At 40.5% G+C, this 24,560-nt stretch overlaps 1 protein-coding gene across 9 annotated transcripts in view; it reads right to left on the minus strand.

The window, feature by feature from the left end:
- Positions 1-404: 404 nt before the first annotated feature.
- Positions 405-24,560, minus strand: part of USP54 (ubiquitin specific peptidase 54) — a 91,487-nt gene continuing 67,331 nt past the window's right edge. For 5 of the 9 annotated variants that reach the window (XM_063163753.1, XM_063163754.1, XM_063163755.1 and 2 more), the window contains 13 exons: positions 24,105-24,275; positions 19,996-20,127; positions 19,316-19,696; positions 18,054-18,288; positions 17,159-17,298; positions 15,968-16,141; positions 12,907-13,026; positions 11,580-11,772; positions 7,913-9,363; positions 5,471-5,589; positions 4,195-4,335; positions 2,530-2,716; positions 405-1,816 (listed from right to left, as the gene is read on the minus strand). In XM_063163753.1, the coding sequence (XP_063019823.1) occupies positions 1,158-1,816; positions 2,530-2,716; positions 4,195-4,335; positions 5,471-5,589; positions 7,913-9,363; positions 11,580-11,772; positions 12,907-13,026; positions 15,968-16,141; positions 17,159-17,298; positions 18,054-18,288; positions 19,316-19,696; positions 19,996-20,127; positions 24,105-24,275 (4,103 nt within the window). In that variant the 3' untranslated portion in view covers positions 405-1,157. Of the gene's footprint in view, positions 1,817-2,529; positions 2,717-4,194; positions 4,336-5,470; positions 5,590-7,912; positions 9,364-11,579; positions 11,773-12,906; positions 13,027-15,967; positions 16,142-17,158; positions 17,299-18,053; positions 18,289-19,315; positions 19,697-19,995; positions 20,128-24,104; positions 24,276-24,560 lie in introns of those variants that run through there. The other 4 variants (XM_063163757.1, XM_063163759.1, XM_063163761.1 and 1 more) reach the window with 4 other exon arrangements.

Genomic DNA, 24,560 nt, shown 5'->3' on the forward strand with positions numbered 1-24,560 from the left:
AAAGCATCTGCAGGAGCAGGAGGACAAGTGTGATTAAAATGACACTTCTCTCCACATCAATAATTTCTAATGATTTTTCTTGTAGATCTGCATACACTACCATCCTGCTTAAATGTAGTTGTTTTCCTTAAAACAAGTAGTCAGTCTCAAAATACTTTTTTGAAGGACACTTAATTATTGTCCATCATGAGGAGAAACTTAAGTGCTGAGTAGTAATGAAACACATGAAGTCCTGAGTCAAAATTAGGCATGTCCTCCAATCTAAGTCTTTATTGCATAAACCTTGTTAATGAACTAGAATAAACAACTTAATTATGTTTGTTCACGTGTAAGAAAATTAATTAGACGTTTCCAGCTAAGTGGAAAGTAAAGCTAAACAGAAAACTCAAACACAGACAGGTAAATAGAACTATTTTCATAGATTTATTTGAAAAATACTTACAAAAGCAAGTATGCTTGACACTAAAATAGTTAAACTTATTCTGTGTTTACATTGGTGTAGTTAAGCGTGCAGCATTAACAGTCTTTTCTGTTTGAAGCATCATTAGTTTGCTTTAAAGAAGTGGAGAAAATTGGGGTTTCCTGTGAACAAATGTCTCCCTGTCACTTCCTCTGCTGTGATCTCTGTATGAGATCGCAGAACATTGAAAACCGTGCTTGCTTTACTAACTACCACCTGCCAAGGGCAGATTTACTGGAACCTGGAAGGTGGATCAGTTGTTTTTTTCCCCTAGGAAGGAACAGGAGAGGGGAAGGAAAAGAAAACAAAAGGATTGGTTTCTTTTTGTGAAGAATTTACCAAAGCTACATTTCATGAAAAAGAGTCCTTAAAAATGTCCTTTTGTTAGTTGCCATCTTCCTTCAAAATGTGTGCACACTTCTGAACTTACCCGTAAGCAAATTACCATTCCTATAGCACTTGTTTGCTAGGAGAGGCCAGGACTAAAACAGTTAAGATTCCCCATCCAAACAGCAGTTCAGTAGTGTCAGAAACGAAATACAGTGCAATTAGTTTCCACATACTGTATAGCTACATTTTAAGACAAAACTGGCACAGACAGTGTTTGAAAGACTTTCCTGTCTCCATGCAATCCACACTCTGGCAACCACCACAGTCCACAGAGTGGTGTACTGGGGCACATGGAGCGAATGGGATCTCACCAGCCATTATTTTGCATGGTGCCAGTAGCTGCTGCTGCTCGAGCCAGCATATTTCTGTGTGTCTCAGAAGCAGAAGCAAAAGTCCCATCCCTCACATGCACTGGCAGCATTCGCCTTCTGCCAGGCTGAGGGGTGTAGCTGTTCTCTCGCCAGTCTTCTTCTGGAGGCATGTCCACTCTCCTTGGGCCCGGGGCCTTAACACAAGAGGGGGGCACAGGGCAGCCTTGAGAAGCACCGGGATCCCAAGAAGGCTCACGTGGTATTCTTAAAGTGCTATAGTCTGTGCTGGCTGGTACTCTGCAACCCATGGCATGAGATTCATGCATGTGATGTTGTGAAGGCTGCTGGAGGAAGCCCTCTTGGAAACTCTTGCCTGGCTGGCCAGCATGTTTCCCCCAGAGCATTGTTCGCTTATCTGGTAACGTGGCTGTTTGTGCAGCAGGATAATTTGTGTTCAGCAAACGGCCAGAGACTCTCGATGCTCCACCTCCTAAATGCAAATTAACAAGAGGCTTTTGCCCTTGGGAGAGGGTGCCTTTGGGTACACAAGGGAGACTCCCATAGCTCAGTGCCACACCTGGGTAGTCTTCACCTTGGAAAGCTTCACCCCTGTCAGGCACAACCAGAAGTTTCTGGATGATGTTCTTCTGATCTCCTGAAATAAATTTTTAAAAAAAGGTATGCTTAGTTACAATTTTTGTTTCATCCTCTCTGAACTATCAGCTGTGGCCAGCAGGTGACAGAAGAACAGTGAAATCACTAGTACATCCAGTTACTGGCTGACATGCAATTCTGAATAAAAGCTAGCTGTACCTTTTCCAGCATTCATTTTCGTCACTGCATTTCCTCTCCTTATCCTACTGCAGCTGCTGTCACAGATTTCTTTACTAGCCCCTTGTTTCATCATAGAGGAGCCCAACAAAGTATTCCAAGGCTGGCAGATCAAACTGGTTTTGATGCTGTCACAGGAAAATAATTCTCATGCAGGAAGTAGTTATTTCTACTGGCACATGTGTGATTCGTGGGAATGAGGAATTTGTGGAAGTACTCTTACACATGGAAACAAGGTGGTGGGTCTTACTACTACTTTAACATTAAAGAAAATAACTCATAAAAATATTGATATGACTTTGTATATAGCCATCATAATGTTTCCATTAGGGTTATTGGCTTTGGTTATGCACAGTTAGCACAGAACCACAGAAAAATTCTGAAGGACAGAGAAGAAGAAATGTGATTTGTCCTTCCAGATTGCTGGAGGAATTCAGACAGATAGTGAAACTACATTATGAAAGACAAGAACTGAGGAGCTGTACTTCAGCAACATTTCTGATCACCAAGAAGGATGAAAAGTCCTGTGATTATTACCTGACAGTTTACGTGCCTTGCCCACCATGCTGGGCATCAGTACATCATGGGGTGGGTGCTGCACCTGGTTTGGGTTGTGCTGGGGATCAAAGGGAAATACAGGAGGATCATGGGGGAAAGGAAGGGAAGTGGAGCTGGAAGAACGGTGGCTGGTGTCCACTGGCATTTTCCTCGTATTTGGTGCTTCCTTTTGTAAAATGAGAAAGGAGAAGAACAGAACATAAAATGATGAGTAAACACAGAGTTGGGCTGAAACAAGCAAAGGTGGTGTTGATCCAAGGAAGAAAGGGATGAGTTACTGGAACAAAAACATGCATCTGTATGTGAAAAAGACAGACAAAAATTGCATCAATCCAGTAAGACTCTTACTGAAGTGGTGGGCTACATAGGATCATTAGACTGGAACTGTAACAAAAAGAAAAAGCCAAAACAAACACAAACCACTCCTGGGGGTTTGGCTGACAAACTGAATACACCAAACAATGTCAGGCCAGTCAGCATTGGAAATGGCATGCTACACAAGCCATCAAATACAGTATTGCTGATTCTTCTTTTCTATTTTCTACCAGGCTTTATTGAAAGCTCTGATTCCAGACTGCGAACAGATTTACCTGTCACAGCTGAAATATTTACCTGCGCTGTACTATTTGACTCTATTAGGAGACACCTACCCCAAAAAGCAGGGACGGCTGAATGGCACAACAACAAACCATCACAGACTTGAGTGCAGTGACTTAATTGAAATAGACAACCGTTCTACTGGCCACTTACGTTGTGGGGATAGAAACCTTAGCAGAAAGGGCAGGTCTTGAACAGCTAGAGCTTTGTAATTGCTTCTGCCAGCACTTCCAGGTATGTCAGAGCCCTTAACTAAAGCATGCTGAGAAGCAAACTCTTCAAAGTTGACATATACTTAGTTTATGGTACACAGCAGAGAGGTGCAATTGGAGCAACGTGTCTAACTGATTTTGTAACTGAGACTCTTCTAAACCTGTTACATAGTTGGTTTAAAATAAAAGTTTGAGCAGAGTTTGCAAAAAATTCAGTCAAAGCCAAAACTTGACATTATATCTAGCTGTGTTGCTAAATAAACACTCTGTTACTGTTTTTCTGACACTTGAAAATTGCATCTAAGACTACTTAACAGAAAGGACAAAGGAAAGATCAATCCCCTAACTTTTACTTATTTTCTGTATGTAACTGTCTGCACCAAGTCTTGAATTGCCTCCCCTTTAATGTTGAATTTTATTCTCAAAATGCTACTTGCTTAAAAAACTCACAAGAGAGCAGAAATGTTCCTATTGGTACTGGTGGGGTTTTTTTTTTGGAAATTATAAGTGTATCAGAAGCTTTCTTAAAAATACTTTAAGTCAACTGAAAAAAATGTTTATACTGGCTGTTTCTGCATACTGACAAGTAATGTTAGCTGACATGCCTATCAGCTGCAGCAGTCACCACTCTGCAATGATACCTGAAAAAGACAGCTTTGCTACTTATATAAAAGTTCATTCTTCCAAAGACAGAACAAAAAAGACAGGCTTTTATCATGGCTTATTATTGAGTTGTCTTCTGTCTTGTTTGTTAGCTACTAAATGAAGACATAGAAAACACCAACCCTACACACAGATGATAGCCCTTTGGAAAGCTGCACATCATTCTACTTACAAAGCTGTGAGAAGAGACCAAGGTCTCTTCTCTGTTAGAGATAACTGTCCCGCTGAGACTGCGAGCAATGCGACGGAAATTCTCTGCACTGTAGATTTCCTCCTCTTCTGGTTCCCTGCTATGTTCTCTGGTAAATGTGACCTGCAGACAATATCCCCCCCCATTTCAGACAAGGTTTTTCACAACATCAATTTTGTACAATAATTAGAGGCAACAGATGAATACAAATATAATGGAGCATATTTCAATGATATTTAATGACCTTTTCTTTCCAAAAACCCTTATTTGGGTACTACTTGGAAAACTTAAGATAAATGGTTCTGTTTGGATCTGCTGATTAAAAGTATTATTCCTTATAGTATTTCTTACCTTAGTAAATATACACAGATTGATTTGTCTAAATGAGATACATTCTTTTATAAGTACCTAAAGTCAAGACAAAATGTCTTTAGTGGGATGAATCCACCTAAAGGACTGACGGCTGCTACAGGCATCATTGCCCCTGAAGAGATAATCATGGCTGCAGCTGACAGTCGTCTTATGATAAAACACTACAGTCTCCTCATAACAAAAAAAAAAAATACCTAGGATTATTTGATGAATGCTGGAAACTTGTTAATCTTATGCTAGCAAGGGAAATGTTTATTCCATCCTTCCTTTCTATTGTTCTGTAAAGGAACAGACTTTGGGCTCCCTTTAGCAAGTACACAGATATTACAGGAAATGTCATTTCCCCTTGAAAATACTTCCATGTCTTCATATACAAGCAGTGATATGTAACTGCCAGTTATTTAAACAGTTTCTTCCCAGGAAAAAAATGAGAAAGAATGTTCTCCCACTCTGAGGTGACTAACTACCAACTGTAGCAAATACCAAATTATCACCCACTTTAAAAATATGTAGTGACACAGTAAAAAAAAAAAAAAAGTGCCTGGGCCCCTGCAAGTGGTAAAATTAAGAAGCAGTTATCATCAGCTGTGATGCAAGGGAATTCATGTCACCAAGTTGAAAGAGACTAGATCTTAATGTTTTCAGGAGTGTCTTCCTCCAAGCCAGAATTTAGATCATTTGACTGCATGCAGCGCATGCAGCATGAGTCACTCATATTTTAGCTAGTTAATCCTGAGCTAGACTGCACTTTAAAATTCTTTCTAACATTAATAAAAATGACCCCAGTTTCTTTTTCATAATGTACTTCACTTATCCTACTGTAAATTCTTTCTTGCACAGGGAGAGCCCTTCCCCCTCTAGCACATCTTAAGTACCAAAATATCACCTTGGAGACAGAAGAGACACTGGATCCACACAGACTGCGCTCGATCTCCGCCGTTGGGGTTTTGGACAGCCCCGTGCCAGCTGCAGCAGGCAGCTTCCTCACACCCGGGCTCACAGACACTGGGAAGGAAAACACTCATTAAATTCAACACCTGATTGCGTGTTATGGCACATTTCTCCAGCAAAGACAGAGGGACTATGCACACAGAACAAGAAGTCACAGATCCTTGGGAACATGAATACATCAGCTAACACCCAACATTTCAAGGGGAGACAGCCTATCAGGATACTATGCCTACTTCCCTGGCCCTCCTGCGGGCTTCAGGGGAGCAGTTAATTGAACTATTTAAGATTTAAATGATTTAACTGCACATCAACACTTGCCTGGTAGAGAGGTGAGATTGTTTAAAGGGCCCAAAAAGACAGAAGATCAGCTACCAGAAGGAAGTTACCTAGTTATTTGGGATAAAAAAGTCAGCCTCAGGTTCCCTCCCCACATATTCACCTCCTCTTTCCCATTCAATGCCACCATTTCTCAGCAATTTGCTGCACTGGTTAAATACTTAAAAGTGTTATTTTTAACTAGGATTGCTACAACTCACTTCAGTGCAATCCCCATCAACCACTTACAATCCTAAAATTCCTCATGGAATAGACAGATCAATGGCCTAATTTAAACTGGTCACAGGGAATCAGTTCCTCTAGAAAGAAAGAAAGGTGATATGCTGATAACAACACCTTTTCTGCATTGAGGTGGTTGCATTTGGCTTGGCTTTAACTGTGCTGTAAAGCCCCTCTAATGAAACAGACATTTCACCAAGATTCTGAATGCAAAGGTCTAACAAAACCAGTGGATATGGGTCAAAGTTTCAACAGCATTTGAAAATTTATATGTAATCCAAGTTAAGAGAAAGAAAGAGCAGTCCTAGACCTAGGACTAGGTCTAAAAAAAAAAACAATCAGTTGATTTTCATCCAGTTCATCACAGTAGATGCACTGGTTCAAACTTGTCAGTTTTACACAGAATTTGCAGAACTTAGAAAAACAACTGAAAGTTACAGCAACCAGATGATCTCAAATACAAACTTCACTTTAGAAGAATATCCCGATCTCATATCAAATATGTGGCGGGAAAATAGGCAAGAAAAGTCAGCATAAGAAATGGGTCATTTGATGACAGAACTCTGAAACTCCAGCTACCACTAAAGCAACTGGGCTTTATGCTGGTAGATTTCCAGAAAGAACTTCCAAAATCAGTCAGCTAAGTAGGAATTTCTAAGACCTTCTGATTCAAGCCCATGCATGACAGTATCTGCTAAGTTGGGAAGTCAGATCCTGCCTAACTCTGAAAGTAAACCAACAGGACAACAAAGGGTAAATGGCCACATTTTGATGTCTTAAGTGGTCTGTGAGCAGACTGCAAGACACAAGAGTTCCAGAGAAAACTCAGGCTGTTCAACAAAAATCTGCTCAAGACTTTATTGCAGTACTCACTCTGGTCACAGCCAGGTCTGACATTGTCAGGAATGATGGGGGCTCCACTGCCATGGCTGCAGGGCAGGGGAGAACCTGTCCTGTGTTGTGTTCATTGCAATATACATCATATGTGTAAAGCTATATCTGTGTCACCTTGGTACCCATCCAATTTCAGGCTGCCTTGCATTTAACCAGAAAATTCATTTAATGCTATGACACAGATTATAAAGAAATTTGCTTCCCTTGTGAAGCAGAGAAACAAGGTTGCTCTATCTCAGGCAGGAGATTAGATCAGTTTAAGTGGAACCAGATTGCTGTCATCAGGCTCTAATTGAATGTCTCCAGCAACACCCGGATGTCCTCACTGATGGAATCTGTTCGTTTTCTTTCGTCATCTACTAATCCACAAGGTCTCATGGATCCTCATGTACCCTCAGTGCTGCTTTCACAAGTAACTTTCCAGAACTTAAAGTAGGCAGTCCTTAGCAAAACACAGGTTCAACTCTCAGATCTTGATAAACTTTTAGAAGTTATTTCCCTCGACCAGATACACACCAAATTCTCAATTACAACACAGTCAGTTAAAATTCACCAATGTGGAGAACATTAGCATCAGGGACAGAAACAGTTTAATAAATTCCAGAGGGGGTGCAGGACTTTCAAACAGCAAAAATCATTAGCCTGACATAAGCAGCTAGCTCTCTACTTTAAAACAGGATCAATTATTTCTATGTTACTCTTAACAGATGTTTGCCATGATCAACAGCTACTCTGCAGCCACCCCAGGCAGTGCTATGACACTGCTTTCTCTAGTTAGCTGGAAAGTTTCCAGAGTCTACAACCTGAATTTTTCTGCATCTGTGCACAAATTAATACCCGTTTAACTAAATCGACTGGAAAACGCATCTTCACCTACACTGGAGTACACAGGCAGGTCAACCAAGAAAAACAACTGCAGCATTCTTACCTGATTGGTCAAATGGATACCTAGCACTGTCCTGTCTTCCCAAGAAAGGCCTAGTGGCCTGAGATGCCTGCAGACTAGTCTGATAGAGGGATTCCAGTTCTGAGAGCTCCTGTTCTGTGTCTTGATTCCACTGTGGATGCAGGTGTACTGGGATCCTGCTCAAGTCATCTCCAACTGCTCTCTGATCGGAAAGGAGTGGACTCCTCCCAGGTACAGGAAGCCATTCAGTATTCTTATTAGCCTTCTGAGAACTGTAACACCTAGAAACATTATTCACCCAACGGTCCACAGGCATAGAGGCAACCATGCTACTAGCAGCTCCATCATCCACCTCTTTCATTCCTCCATCATGACAGTGCCTTTCCACGTAGGGTACAGGGTCTGCCATATTCTGTCCACCTCTTCTACTCAGTTCTTCACTGTGAGAACAAAAACTCACAGAAGCAACATGTTGGGCACTAAAACCCTTCAAAGAAACTACCCCGTCCCTAATATCCACAGTTGAGTGTAATTTTTCAGAAGACTGGGTTTTATTTTCTTGGTTTTGATGGATTAGCTGTCTGTAACCGGAAGATGAATGGTTGATGAAAGATTTTTGTGTTAACTTTGGAGACTTCTCATCCTGACACACAGTAATCCAGTCTTTTTCACGAGTACCTTTTCTCTGAGAGACTGCATGCATTTTCTGAAACTGCTCTGCCAAGGAGCGAACGTGTCCCTTTGTACTAAAAGCCTCAGATTTAGAACCATCTGCTGTGCCATATTCACCCTGTGAGGGAAATAAAATCTCCTGGCTGTTTGCTGTGCAGTACTTATTTTTCTGCAAAGGATCCGAGGAGCACTGCTGTGTAGGGGATGAAGTTGCAGGGGTCATGGCATGATAGGCCCCTAAAAGATCAATGCTGGGCCGCACTGGAGAGCTTGCAAGTTTGGAACAAGGACTGTGCTGGCTGTCCTTTTCAGGAGATGCTGCTTGTGGTGGATGTGGACAGGGAAACAATGTAGGCAAAGACCCAGAGTTTACTGTGTTAGCCTTGGATTGGTACTGAGGTATGAGAACAGGCGTTATGTTATGAACCTCTTCTAACGCGCTGCTACTGCAGCAATCCCTATAGTCTTTTAGCCCTGTGGCTGGCGTGTCAGCAAATTCCCCACTCTTGTGGGCTTCATTCTCAGTTCTTGCAGACATCTCTGCCAACCCTTGCCTATAAGGAAAAGAGGGAACTTGGTCATGAAAATCAGCAGAAGCAGACTGGAAGTTTGGAGAGATCCTGTTGGATGGATTGCTTTCAGAAGGGGGCAAGGAGGAAGACTCTGGATATAATGATGAGTGCAATTCATGGCAGGAAGCAGGTGGGTGGAAGAAAGAACTGGACCCAAATTCCACTTCTTTGTTGGGTTCCAGTGGTACCTCCTGGCTCAGCAGTACTTGGAGCGGGCCAGTCTGTTCACTAAAACACACAGAAGAGTAAATTATTAGCAGCAGTCATTGCTTATGTTCATCTCCAGGGTACAGACCCTGCACTAGCTGACATACAGCTCAACACACTCTCCTCACTGTATTCTGATGAAGACTTTGCATTAATTCACTAGACACATTTGTGCTAGTCCTTTGCTTCTAACTTCGTTTTCCTGCTTTAACAATCTAACTGAATCAATTTCATGTTTTTAAGAGTATTTTGCTACTATTAGGCTTTATATGAAGTATTCTTGCACAGCACCAGAGGCATTTCAACCAGTACATTGAGTATGTAAGAAGGGACAACGGTAAGAAGAGTAGGAATAGCATTTATATAAAATAAAATAACTGTTTTCAACAGTAACATCTTAAATATCTTTTAAAATACTTTGGGCATGTTTGCGATCTGAACATGAACTGACAATATTTCTGTAAGATTCCCTCTCTCATTCTTCATGAAGAATGACTTGAAAAATGGAAGAACAGGTTGGAATTTTTCTCATATCATTTTTATAGTCTAATTCTTTGAGATATTGATCTAAAACATTAAATAAAGTTCAAGTTAAATGCATAACTATTACTCTGCAATAATTTGTACCCTAAGCATACTTCTAGAAAATAATGTCAATTCTTTTAACTACCAAAGCAAGACAGTTATATTCTTGAGTGGCATTTTTCTGCATTTAGTTAGCATTTTAATATACAGACAGAAGAAACAGTAGTACGTCCACAGCCTATGAGAAAATGATAGGCTACATCAGCTCCAGCAGAAAACTTAAGGCAACTGTAAAATTACTGTTTTGTTTCCTCCTTGAGATGCATGGAATGAAAGTTATCATGAAGACCTAGTTGATGCATGTAGCAATAGAAAATTATTTGTGAGGAATTGCAAACTTTGTACTGTCTACAATGTCATTTAAATCAAAGCTGGAGTACAGAACTCTGGCTATGAACAGGGTTTCTTTCTCCTTGACTGAAATATTAACATTCAGTTGGATATAACACTTTGCAAAAGTAATGCTCTTTTTCACAGAGCAGCCATGAGTGAGTTCAGCATTAGCAAAACTAGTTAAAGTGCTTTTCATTTTCTTAGAATCTGCCATATGCCTAATTTGAGCTCTGCATTTCTCCTGTAAGAGAGAATATAATGGACTCCTGATTGACAACAAGATCAGCTTTCATTACATGTAATTCAGGTACTGCAGCAAAAGAAAAGAATGTTATGAACTATAGCCTGGCAGGTGTGCAAATTAACTGGGTTTGGATACAGCCGTACCCGGCATTTTACAGAAAGGAACAGAAAAATGATTCTCATCCAAGATTTTACCTAAGCTTCTGGTAATACAACATGTTAGGAAGGGAGAGGGGAAAAAAAAGTAACAGTTCAAGAAATAGCCTAGAAATTGGATAGGGATGGTCTAGTGCTAGGAGGGAATGGCATGGGAAGAAAGAAGGATTAAGCTGCATGCTAAAGACAGTAGGAAGAAAGGATCAGTTATAGCAGAGAGTTAATTATGCTGTAGTTAAAGTCAGTATGGAAGAAAGAATCATGAAGAGACACTGAGGAGGGCTGGTAAGCCAGGCTACAGGATGCTGAGAAGCACAGAAAGAAAATGAAGAATGATGGAGTAGTCAAGGTGACAGGATCAGGATCTGGATTCAAGAGTTGTACCAGTGCACCACAAGAGAAGTGGACTAGAAAGATCAGCGTACTCAACAGTTTTCAAACTACAGAGCACTAAGCATACTGGCTAATATTCCCAACATAAAAGCAACTATAGCAAAATTTTGACTGCAGTACAGTCTTTTGCTGAGTCCTGAAACTGCTCCTGATTATAAACAGTCTCATTTTATCCTAACGTATCCCCACTTTTTTTAGCCAGATTATTGTCTATTGTATTTTTTCCCTTGGTGCATGAGACATCAATGCTGCCAGGCACTGACTGCTACAATTCTGTGTCACAGATCACATTCTGAACACATGCACATTGGACTGTTCTATAACGACTGGGAGAAAGGGTGGTGGGGAGGGGAAAAATGGGGTAGCTGACTGTTTTACAATAGGATTGAACCCAGAGAAGAGAAGAATAGGTGTAACACAGTAGGACTTGGACCATCCAGGGAATAGACATAGTTTGCTATTTCTTTCCAGACTGCACTGCTCACAGATGCAGCCCGGGTGGTGCCCAGGCGAGGTACTGGCACTACCTTGTAGACTGGGCCATGGTGCCGCCCTGGGGTGGGTGGCAGGCCGGCGGAGGCAGCGGCTGCGGTGGCTGTTGGTGCTGCATGCGATCCTGGAGGCTCCGGGCTTTTCGGATACTGATTTGCAGCTTCTTATCGACTAGGGCTCTGCTGTGAGTGCTAGCGCTGGCATCATGCATGGCAAGTCTTAGTTTAGCTAAAATGCAAAAGAAAACATAGCAGAAAACAAACAGAAAAAAGGAATAAAATTGAAAAAGAAAAAAAAAAAAAAGAAAAAATATGCAGCAGGAACAAAAAACATGGACCATGCGAATACTGCCACAAAAGAATTCACAAGGATGCTACTGTTTCATTAATGCACATTCAGCTTAGCCAGGTGTACAAACACATTAATTGAAACTAAACCAAAATAAAATAAAAATATCGTTGTTTTAGCCCAATTTCTCATCCCTTCACACAGGCTCTTTCCAGCTCTACTACAATGATGCTTCATTCTGTCATGTACTCTTCTCCTGCATCCTCCATACCTGGGACTCCCTTTCGTGTGCAGGAATACCCAGCTGGGATTTGAGATTCCTTGCTGGAAAGAAAGCTAATAGAGCTGTCACTACAACTGTATGCTGCACCCTTTATTCTGCGGTCCATAAAAGCCAATTTCTAAATGAAAACAGCACAGGAGCTACTCACCCTGTCTGCAGCCATTCTACACAGACAGAGGGGAGCATGGAGTGAGACAGCCAGCCAGTCATAATGGAAAAACACCAAAAATAAAATGAAATCACATAGCACACATTCTCAAAGGTCACAATGCATTTAAGCATTTCAATGTCCTAATGCTTTTTTCATCATGAAAGTTAAAGTACAGCATAGTTCACTTCTGCTAATCCAGAAGACTCTAGAGTGGGCTACCATTTTCTTCCTATGCTACACCCTCCATGAAAAACAGGGGAGCTTAATGGCCTTTGCAGTTCGGCCTGACAACGGAGAAAAATTGTGAGGATTGAGTGGGAAGGGGAACCACCTACCAGGTGCTTGCTGAAACATAACAGCACCAAAAAGGGCACATCAGCACCCCAGTGCTGTTACTGCCTTAGCACTGGAGAGAACAACAAAATGAATGTAAACATGAAAAAAACAGAGATGAAGAGGAATAGGACTAAAACCTCCAAATGAAAATGCTTATAAAAATGAAAAATTCTCTCCACCTGCATGTTCCTAAAGAGCAGCTGGACCCTCTATCACAACCTGACCACTTACTGTGGTGTTTCAGCCTCTATTGTGTATTAGTAACAGTCAAAGCGCAGTAGCTCAGGCGGTTACGGTTACTTACATATAGCTTCGTTACAGAGAGCCAAAGCTGCAGCACAATCCCCCTTCTGCTCCTGATTCAGCGACTCTTCAAAGATTGAGTCTGCCTCCTGCATCGACTTCTCAAAGCCATCACTCCTCCCTGCAAATGGGCAGCACCCTTCATTTTGGTTTCATCATTGCAGAACCCTCACTTACCCTCATCCCATTTGTGATCACCAAATCCTTCCACACGCGGATTCTTGCAGAGGCTGTGCATATTCCAGACTGCACCACCTAACCCTCTCTAAGCAGAAGTACATCTTGAGCACCCTCATATGCTTGACATCCATACAGTAAAACAACATGAACGGGATTTTTCCCTCAAATTTTCTTTAGTTGAGAGAGTTGTACTGGCTTTTTCTACTATTTTCAACACTTTAAGTCAGTATAAAAGATGGTACAGACATAGAACAGAGTCAGTTCAAATGACTTCTGTCAAGAAGGAATTAAATCAATTTAGAACCAAATCTAAACCAAAATGTATCAGTAAAAGAAATACAGCAGATTAGGGTTTTTTCATTGTATCTTAAGTTTCCTGACAAAATCCATCTGCCTCTTCTTCATCAAAATGGAAACAAACTGGAACAATCAACATGTCTGGGAAAGAAAATTCAGGAGTTGAGTGTGAACATAAATGCCTGCATGAAATACTCCATAAATGAGTTTAGTGCATACACTTAACTGCTCTAAGTCAGAATATAAAAACCCAACAGTCTTGCAACATGAAAAACAAGGTGGTGGAAGCTGAGAAGAAGGGGACAACTGTCAAGAATTCCTTTCGTAACAATTTGGAAAACAGTGCTGGAGAAGGATAAATAATTTTGGACACAAAAAGAAACTGTGTCCTGGCATCATAACATCCATTTCTGAGAGGAAGAAATGCCCAAACTATTTTGTGTCACCTATTAGGCATTATGCAAATTATACACTAAAATGTAAACATTCAAATGAGGCAGGGAAAATAGAAAATAAAACTTGACTTTTACTCTGTTCAGGGGTGGGTCTTTTTTAATGGAACGTCTCTGTCATTGTGGCAGAGAATGTGAGCACCTTGATCAGCCAACAATAAATTACATTCTCTCAATCTGCATAACACATGCTGTGGCCTGACCTGCTCCCTAACATTGCTGTGCACAGATGTAAATACAAACTCTTTTACCATAAACCCCAAAGAATCTGCATTAAAAGCTAGTACTAGAGAGAGAAGTGAGAGTTGTTAGAGCAGTAAGTTAATCAAGCAGCACCTTCAGTTTCAAAATCAAGTCAACTGAGGCTTGTAATCAAGGGCAGAACACTAAAGTTAGCTTTCTTTGCATGAATTTAGCAGTTTACTTGAGGGGAAAATGAGTCACAAGTGTTCTGGAGTTCTGCATACAAGCAAGCCTTCCAGGCAGCCCAGCAGTCTGTGAAGCTATTATATCTCTGACTGGGGTGGGGAAAGACTGAAAAGGAATAAACAAAGGCTTCCCTAGATCTCAAGTCAATACATCTGGACTCCTCAAACATTCTACTAAATTCTTTTTTGATTAAGCATTAGTCTAATTTACTTTCTTTTCAACAAAGAAAAGCTAAGTAATTTTTGCTTCCATCAACTAATAGAATAGATCAAAAAGAGGGGTAAAATACTGGAGAATATGCTGTTTTCTTTCATGCAGGAGAAGCAGAGAAGACAACATGCTCAGCAACAGAGGTTTACTTTTCAGTTTTTAAACCACTGGCATTTATGTTACAAAAATAAACACTATACTAATAGAAAAATATATTTATCTACTCTGGTACATCAGAATTTTTGACCTGGTTACCAGCAGACCATAGCAGGACTGTAAAGTATAACTGATGGTCAGTAAAAATTATACACACATTCCCAGTCAGACATTCTCAGGGAGATCATATTGTTCAGCTGTCACTGGCACAGTGTCATTCTGCCTGCTGAGCAGTTGGCATGGCTATAGGTTGCAAAGCACAGTTGGGATCATGTCCAAAACTGGCACTGCTGTGGGCTGCCCCTCTCCTTCCTCTCCTTGAGCAGCAAACCAGCAACCTCAACTCCCTCCTACGTAAGGTTGGAGGAAGCAGCATGGGGATGCCAGGAGGCCTGGCAGCACAGCAGGACTGCCCTGATCATATATACATTAGTTAGACCAGAGCCCAGGTGCTCACTCTTCTTGGCCCTGCTCACCCTCCAACAATCCCCAGTTAAGTGTTCCAGCAGGTTTCAAGGTTCACTCTTGACTGGGTCAGTGCACTTTATCCCACATTTCTCCTGAATCCTCCTACTGGCAGATGGAGACTAAAACAAAGTATTACATGTGAATCCTGTCATGTTCCCTCTGTTCCAGCTGCAACCTTCCAATTAAACCTGTTTTGCTGCAATCTCCTCCCAGAAAGATGAGGAGTCATGGAAAAGACAATCAAACTTTGTATTTGGTTTTTCATTTTTTAAAAATTCTTTTTCTCTCGAAAAGATAGGCAACTAAATCCAGCTGAGATTTTCAATTAGATCCAGCCAGAGTATTTGTCCCAACACCTGTGCTGTGGGTCCACAGCCAGGCAGGGAGAAACACTGCAAAGCACAAGGGCAGAACAAGCAGAATTGCTCAGGGCTGCAAAGGTACTAAAATCAAGCAGAAGCAGAATGATGGTTTATATTAACCACCTCTGCTGCAGATGAAGCTGAGGTGCCTGAAAGGTAAAAACAGCCCTGCCCATTCCAAGATGCTGGTTAAAGGCCTACAGCTAAATCAAGGTATCAATACTATCAACAGTGTGTATCACTAAAAAATTGGAAAAATGCAGATATACTAAGAATATCTCTACATTATTTTGCTTTTTCATTTAAGAAAAAATTTGGTCAAAATATCAAAGTTTTTTTACTCTCTGCAGGTTTGAAATGGACAGTATTTCACTTCCTGAAGGCACATATCTGTAATGGGGGGTGGATGTGGCTATAGTCACACACAAATAAATCAGGAAATTACATTCAAAGGTTAAAAAAACTTCAGCACTACCATCTTGCAAAATATACTGCATTCAAAGGTTACCCTGATTCTGCAGTTCATCTAGATCCATAAACCTGCTGGGACGGGGATTAAAGCCCATTGCTGCCTCCATTTCCTTTTCTCTTTTTCTGCGTAGCTCTTGCTCATGTGCTCTCCTTGCCACCTCTTCTTGCAATTCATCCAGCTCACTCTTTAAAGGAACAAAGATGTCTCCACCTTCAAAACAAATAAGCAACGTTTTTGATAGCTACATCTCTTAAAGTATCCCTTAAAAGACAAGGCAATATTATTGGAGAATAAAATTAATATTAGGTAATAAGAGTCTGAGACCACTGAACTGCAGAGCATAAATTTTGTTTAGTTTTATTTATAAAAATACAGCAGTGTTTCAAGCTCCCCTGCAGCACAGCCTATGGATTCACTGGCTCACACAAACAGCATAGAACAGAAAGAACCATTGGAAGAAATAACTCTAAGCTGATGATGAAATCTTGAGGCTTCTTGCTGTGTTTATAACTTGTAAATAAAGCTATGTCAAATTAGCCAGATCACTAGCTCGTGGAAGTTAAATGGATTCCAATGAGATGTTTTTCATCTAACTGCATGAAGTGGATGAAAATGGGAGGAAAATAAAGCACCTCAATATCCTACAAAACAGAAATCCATCAGTTCTCATTCTCACTCCAACTATTACTGGTATTCAGAAAGTGCCTCCCCTGCTGCCTTTCCCTTCCCTCTCTGGAAAAAAGTATTTGCTTAGAATGATATATAAGCAGAAAAGCTTAGCCTCAGCCCAAACAGCTTGTAAAAGAACATTCACAGTTCTAACAGTTTTGAATTTTGTATAGAATTACAAGCTGGTTTTCAGAACTCTACTAAGTTATGAGCTATGCTTGGGAAGGTTTTTTTGATGAAGGTTTGGGAAGGTTTTGTTGAAGAATATTGAGTTACAAGAAAGAATAGGAAAAAAGGAATAGGAAAAAAGTTTTATTTTATCATTTAAGTCAATACACAAAAAGACATGCCAGAGCAACTTGATCAAAGGAATGTTCCAACAAGTCTTTTGCAATCCCCTTTGGTAAATCTTAGAATTATTTCTTACAAAACTGTTATGTTCTTCAAAGTTGCTTCTCCCTTCCCTTATACTTTCCCTGTAAACATAAACATCCAGAAAGCAAAGAACAACTCAATACATTTTACCTTCCATAACCACCCCTACAAAGTGTACCTTACCATTTCCCATGGTGTGTGGGCTGTTTGTCCAGCTCCCAATTGATGAAGCTGACTCCACTTCCAAGATGCTGCTACTGTGAGACTTTGGGATGTTGCGCCATGCGGGAACAAAGGCACTTCCTCTCTTCACATGAACATCCCTCCAAGAAGAGAGTAATTATAGTTTACCATTTGACTAATTTCTCCAGGAGAAACTGTATCTACCTTTTTTGTATCCACACAAATATATACTTGCATTTTAATCTCATTTTTAAAGAAGTCTACCATAAGAAAATCTTGGAAGAAACAGGGGAAGAGAACGTTAACAAGGAAGACAGTAATTCTATTCTCCTCCGTAAGATGATGCATTTCATATTAAATTGTGGTCCAGGAGTTGTTCAGAACAGATTCTTACATATTGTTTACTGGCCATAAACAGTCCCAATTTGTGATTACCTAAAGCTTCCTAAGTCAAGGAAAGAAACACATTGTGCTGTCTATTTTTACATACAAATATTACAAGTATGTCAGAAAACAAAGATTTCTATACAAGGCTACTAATTTCTGATTTTGTACAAGGTGTCTATGAATCAACGGTTTAATGCAAACAAAAGGCACTATGAGTTACTCAAAGTACAAGTTTTTAAGTCATAGACTAAAGGCACAACTATTTCAGATGCATCACTTTAGACCATCTTTCTCGCTCACTCAATCCCCGTTTTTTTCTCTGCTCATCAGCAGGAAGTTATCAATATACTGAGAAGAATAGGCTCCCATTTCCCTATTTCTCCCCTGTTCCAATACAGCTATATTTAAAACTAGGACCACTGTTTTCCAAAATGTTCTACACCATTATGTAACGACAAAAACAATCAAGACTTCAATCATTCCAAATAAGAATTTTGTTGAAATGTACCTGTGAGTATTTGAACTTTCAGACAAGGGCATGTCCAGACTAACTGGGCTGTTGCTGTTGCGCTCACTGCTTTCATAGCCAGACTCCATCCTCTGTATTAGGTGAGGATGTTGATCCACCATGTGGTGCTGGGTGCCCCGGCCCAGCACACCACGCTTGTATCTCACATTTGACTGGCTTGACCTTGTTTCGTGAACAGCATGCTCCTTCACCTCATTCTCAGTAAGTTCTTTACCTGTTGAGATAAACAACACAGCTTGGTAGAAGACATAAGCTTCAATACCAGCAAAACATCCATACATGTTAGCTTCTCAAATATGTTTAAATCACCATCCTTAGTTTTGTGTAAACCCTGCAATATTAAGCAAGAAAAACGCAATACTTTTACAGCTTTCCTAGCAATTTTAAGCAATAACCTGTTCGCAAATTTATCTTTGAGTCTTTCTTCAGTATAACTTAGCATATTCCCCCTGAGGTAACAATTATGTCTGGAATGAAAATCCTTTCTTCCCCAAAATAATTTTTATTTGTACAAGATAATTTTACAGTATATCTAATTGCATTTCCAATACTCTGTCATATCTATTTCAGATGCTCTCATTTTTACACTGTTTATTTTGCTATTTATGATTTGTTGTGGCTTATACAGAGGACAGGAAAACTTGGGTTTTTTTTTAATTCTCCCTTATACATTTCACAGTCTTTCCACTTAATTCTTGTTTGTGTCCCTTCCTTCCCTGGAGGTGTGTTCTCTTCCCCTTCGCCTTCCCTTTACATATCTCTTTATGCTTCCCAATTATTTTCAATTGTCAAAACCAGCAAAGTCTCCATGTACAAGCTGCATAGCTGTAAAATCTTCCCAGATAAATCATCACTGGCTTCCATGCTCTTATCTTCACAACAAGACCTCTGGACTGATACACAAAGTACTTTCTGCACCATACTCTGAGCCATCAAGTAAAAATACCATGATGAGCCAGAGAAAAAACCAGAGCAATACAAAAGCTTGCTCCAAAGGACAAACTTGGGACACTCAGTAATACAGCTTGTGTCCATTCCAGCAGGGTAGATGGTATAGTTTCCCTTAATTTTCCCTTAGACAGGAAATGCAGGACATAGAAATCAAACAGAACTACCACACATGCAATATGAATACCCACATAGGATTCAGTCTTCACAGACATGACTCACCACTGACCTGAATTCCATGCTCAAAATTTCACTTCCCACACATTCTGAAGTAAATCTTCTCAAGCTCTTACCTGCTTCTTCAGAGAAAGGGCTAAGCTGAGTGTAGCCACAATGTTTCCTCTTGTCTTTACTGAAGATGCTGTCTATATTCAGAGACTCTCTTTTGGGTCTCCACGTTGGCCTGTACCTGCTAGATGAACTGGACTTAGATTCACTACTGGTACTCTCCACTTCCCAGTCGCGGGTGTGCGCAGAAAGGCTTTTTGAGGGTCGTGTTTCTGCCTGATCCACGGTGTTCCCTCCGCGAGGGGAATTCTGCATGGTTTGGGAAATCTGCTGTGGTCTGCTGTGGATCATATTGCTCACTGTCTCTTTAAATTCCCTCAGCCTGCTGGTGCTGCTGGATGGTTTGGGGGCAGTTCTGGGGGCTTGTTTCTCCTTCAAGGTTTCCCCTGCAGTTTGTAGAGACAGCAAAAGCCACAAAAATAACTTCAATTAAGCTAGCAGCCCTACTTGCAGCATCTTCATGCAGACTTTGAGAAGTACAATCCAAAACAACAAAATTGTAATATAAAATCCAACACTCCCTAAACAAACATCCAACCAAAAGAGACCTAAATATCAAAAAGCAAAGAGAGGACTAAATAATGACAAAGATGGAAGAAACAATGAGGGAAATGCACGTACCCACTGAGAACATTAAAAACATTCAGAAAGATACTGATATTTAAAATAAAGTAACATCTCTTGCCTTCACTGTGGTATCCTGATGACTGAGCCTCATCTCCTTTCCGCCTAGACCGGCTAGAACTCCTCTTGCGGTCTGCCAGCGAGCCCTTCTTTGAAACATGCCTCTGATTGCACTCACTGTCAGTCAGGTGGCCTGGAAGAAGGAAGAACACAGCGGAGATGACAAGAGCCTTCAGATCAAGTGTTCACTGTGCTAAGAGCAGCAGGGCTCTTGCTCCTTAGGAACCGCACACACTCCAGCACTAACTGGCAAGTTTAGGTAAGTTTTTGTATCTGTAAGTTTTTGGTTTGTCTTGGAGAGGATGTTCCATTTTTGAAGTCATAAAACAACAATACAACCCCTCCAACAATTCTGGTTAATGACAGCTTATCCAAGTGCCAAGGAAAATGTTGACTCTGCTTTGTCTTCTAACAGTCTAAGGACACCACTTTTTTGCTGTCAGTTTTAATGACTATGAACATGAAACTCCTGAGGACAGCTTGCCAGACATTACTCTGTTGAACAAAGACTCAAACACATGAACAAATTACCATCTAATAATAAATGACTACACATCACCAGCTGCTCTGCACTAACTATTCATCTCTTTGCCTGTAGCAAACACTAAGTAATCTGAGTTAGCCTAGTCTATACAGTGAAGAAGCCTCACTTGGCTCTCAAGGGCCAAGCCAGCCAATTCACATCTGCCACAAGCTAAGAGCACACCCACAAACTATGAACATGGATCAGCTGATACACAACACTCCCTTACTACAGCTTGTGTCTGAATGCCAGTATTTTCTCTTCAACACAATTTACTCCCCATTTCCTCATATCAAATGGGAATTAAGACTATTTGACATCACAGGTTTTCTGTATTGCCTTTGCTCAATTCTATGGTTCTCACACAGTCACAGTCCTAAACCTGCAAGCACAAACACACGCATGGCTTTACTCACGTGAGCAGTCCCAAGCAGAGATGCAGGATAAGAAGGGAATTTATGATAAGCTACAAAGACTTTTTTCTAGCCTTTATATCACAAACTTTTACCCCTCATAGGATGATAGGAAATCAAAGTCCCTAATAGCAAATAGTGGTCTAACAGCCCCCAGAGTGCATAGCTGGCCCTCCTGAGCCTTCACCCTGCTCTAGAGATTAGCATCAAAATCAACAACATTAAAAGCAGATTCTACGTATAAAATTGTACCTGCAACAGTTAAAAAACCAATTCACTGCAACTACGAATGCTACAAAGATATTACAAAAAATGAGCAGGAAGGAATCCTAACAATAAAAACCAAGCTACACAAGGTTCACTTTTCATTTGCAAAGGAAAGAGTCATTTTGTGGCGAAATTTTTTAGAAACAAGCAGACTACATAAAAGAAAAGAAATTAAGGAAGCAAAAGAGAAATGTTGGCAATGAAAATAAAAGATGTGTAGCATTTTGGTACATAAGTCTGTGCTTTGATGGATTTTTTTCCCCTTCACAGCATGGACTGCCACATATCTTCCAGGAACTCCAAGAACAGTATTATCCTTGTAGTGGCTCCCCCCAAGACAGAAGAAAGTGATGTTTCACTTCAGCATGCACAACTTCTCTAAACATTCCAATCTGATAAAGATTGTTTGGTAGGCATCCTTAACTACCATGAGAGAAATTATTTGACAGTATTTAGTGCTATTAGCACTAGCTGAGGATTTGCATTGAATAAAGCCCAGCTCAGTCTTTTAGAATGAAAGCTGCTGGCTTTGCATTAATATTTTCTTCTCCTTTCAAAGACTGCAAATATTCTCCCATTGTCACCAGACATCTAATTGCCATGGAGGAGATGTCAAGAATCAGAAGTCTCTAGGACACAGGCTTTGTTGTCTTTATTGGGACACTCTGAAACAAAGACTAAATCCAACATAATGCATGAATATAGGAATTTAAATCCCAAGGATATAAGCTAGCATTTAACACTCACTTTTTAAAATTCACTAAAACAACAATCCAAGACTTTTCAGTGCCTAGCAATGCTTAAAAGTTGTGTCTTGATGGATGTATCACTTAAACACCTCATCCTCTAGACTTAGGATGGCTTCACAAGCAAACAGTAATATTCAAAGGAAAAGTTTGGTTTTGCAGGAGTTCTGTGTGTGTCTAAGAGCATGTCAGAGAAGGAAATTAAATCAAATGGGTTAAGACAGAATACCCTCTACTCCCTCCCCCTGAAATCTCAGTTGCATGAATAGGGCAGCCAGAATACGCACATTTTTCTCAGCAGCACAGGTGGGCAGGAGCAAAGAGAGGGCTCGTGCCCCACTCCTCTGCCCCCATTCTGAAGTACCCGGGAGCCTGAGGTCATGCAACCCAATGGTGGAGCTTCCCTGGAGGATGATGTGGGGTAGGGTCCATAACTTTCTGGGCTGGAGTAGTGGGTAAATGGCCATTAAATGAAGAATCCTGCTCTTGCCCAGAATGATTCAGTTGACAGGTCAGTGTGGATGGCCTCTTTATAGCCCCACGGATCGCCATTTGATGACAGAGCAGTTGTATTAGTTGGCAGACTGACTTTTTTTGGAAAGGTAGTGGGTAGGTAAAAAAAGAGGGGAAATGCCCAGACAAGCGGTTAGCTAAGGGGATGGACCAACTATGGCTAAGGCTGAATCAGGGAAGATAAGGACAACTGAATTTAGGTGGAGAAATGGGCTAAGCTGAAGGGAATAACACAGGATAGAATCAATAGGAGAAGAAAGAAAAAGAAAAGGACAAAGTCACTAAAAATGACAGAACAAAAGGTTACATGCTGAACTTCATGCTTACATGTTTGCGACCATCCCCCTTACTCTCTTTTTCTGCCCACTTCTGCATGGCAAGTTTTGCAGGCAGGAACCTAATCCAATGAACTCTGTGCCATTTTGCAGACTATTTAAAAAGTATACCACTATCTCTTTCAATGTTGTCTTCTTTGTACTCCAAAGACAAACATACATTTTTTCACATCACTCAATTTCTGCTCCAACTTTCTTTTCTTTCTCACACCCTACCCTAAGGCTATGACTGGTCCCTACAGCATTAAGTATTTGCTAAAACACTGCAAGGATTGTTGGGCTATCTTAACCTGTGTATTACAGTTACTCGGGCCTCTGATGAAGAATGAAAGAATACTAAATAAAATGAACTTGAAACATTTTTTTCAGATTTTGATGTACCATCGATTCTACAAATGAACCAATTACAATACAAAAGAGGAACAACTTTACAAAAAAAAGACAAAGCAGTTTGACAGCTTTGACACTCTGGTGCAACCTAACAACTGCTGATTCTACTCTTGGGTCTTCTTAGAAAATCTATTTACAGCACATTAAAGTAACTTTTCAAACAGAAATAGCAGATCCTATTTCTGATGCTACAGAAGTCTGACCTTAACTTATGCACTACTTTTTTAGAAGTGATGTTAGAAGTTACTGCATGCAGAAACAGGCTGACTGTGGACACTGGCCATCAATAATTGAGGAGATCAAGTCTTTAGACTTCCAGTTAACCTCTTTTCAACTAGGACTGTGAGGCAGACTGTTCAGCTGCCCAAAGGAACATATATACAGACTATCTTCTCACTGGATATTCCAGTTTAACTTGCTTCCATGGCACAGGCAGGAAATTATCTTATGCACCTCACTGGTGCAGTAAATACTACCAGCACTTAAAGTCTTTAGTTCCCAAGTATGAGGGACTCTGGTGATGAAAGCACCTTTTCCAGACAGCTGCAACTCCTGAAATGAAGTAACTGCCCAGACATGAGTAAGTAGCTCACACAATTACCAAATCCTACAACAGGGCCATGCAGACTCCAACTCAAGAATTATATAACAGAGCAGGCAGTATTGTGGATAACAGAAAAACAAATCTTTAAATGCTTGTCTGGCTAGACACAGGTCTACAGAAGCCAACAAGACTTTTAAATCATGGGGTTTTTTTGGTGAATGCCAACTGTTCATTACAAATAAAAAACTCAGGATATTAAACACTGTCTGCTATTCTATTACAGGTTGTGTGCATATATAGAGATACTTTCAACTGGAATCCACTGCAGTCATCTTATCTAGTGACAATGATCACACACAGATGTAATGGTATCGGCTACCTGTGTCCCTGCTGCTTTGTGAAGCGGCATCATTCTCCACATTGTAGATGACTGTCCCCTGGGAGTCAGAGGAGAAGTGACTGACCACAGACTCGTGGTGTGCCTGTTTGTAAGGATAGCTGTCTGTAGAGGAATCTGTCCGGGTATCACTGGAGATGGAAGGTTCTCTCCCTGGAGAAAAAAGTAATGTCAAGGAAGCAATGCCAAATTTCAATCTTTTTCTGCTATAAAAATCAAGAAAAACTAAGAAAAGAGAGCAGGGGCAACTATACAGAAGTTAAGAGATAAACAGAATACCAAAGATACCAACTCAGATTCAAGAACACCAGAGATTATGGGAAAAGTTTGCTCCTTTGGAAGCAGGTAGACAGTGTCATTCCTTCTAAAACCCCATTTCTTTCTTCCTCTTTTATAAGTACAAGTTTACCAAATCTTTTTAATATGCAAAATTAAACT

The sequence above is a fragment of the Melospiza melodia genome, chromosome 9 (genome assembly GCF_035770615.1).
Source record: "Melospiza melodia melodia isolate bMelMel2 chromosome 9, bMelMel2.pri, whole genome shotgun sequence".
Classification (NCBI taxonomy): Eukaryota; Metazoa; Chordata; class Aves; order Passeriformes; family Passerellidae; genus Melospiza; species Melospiza melodia.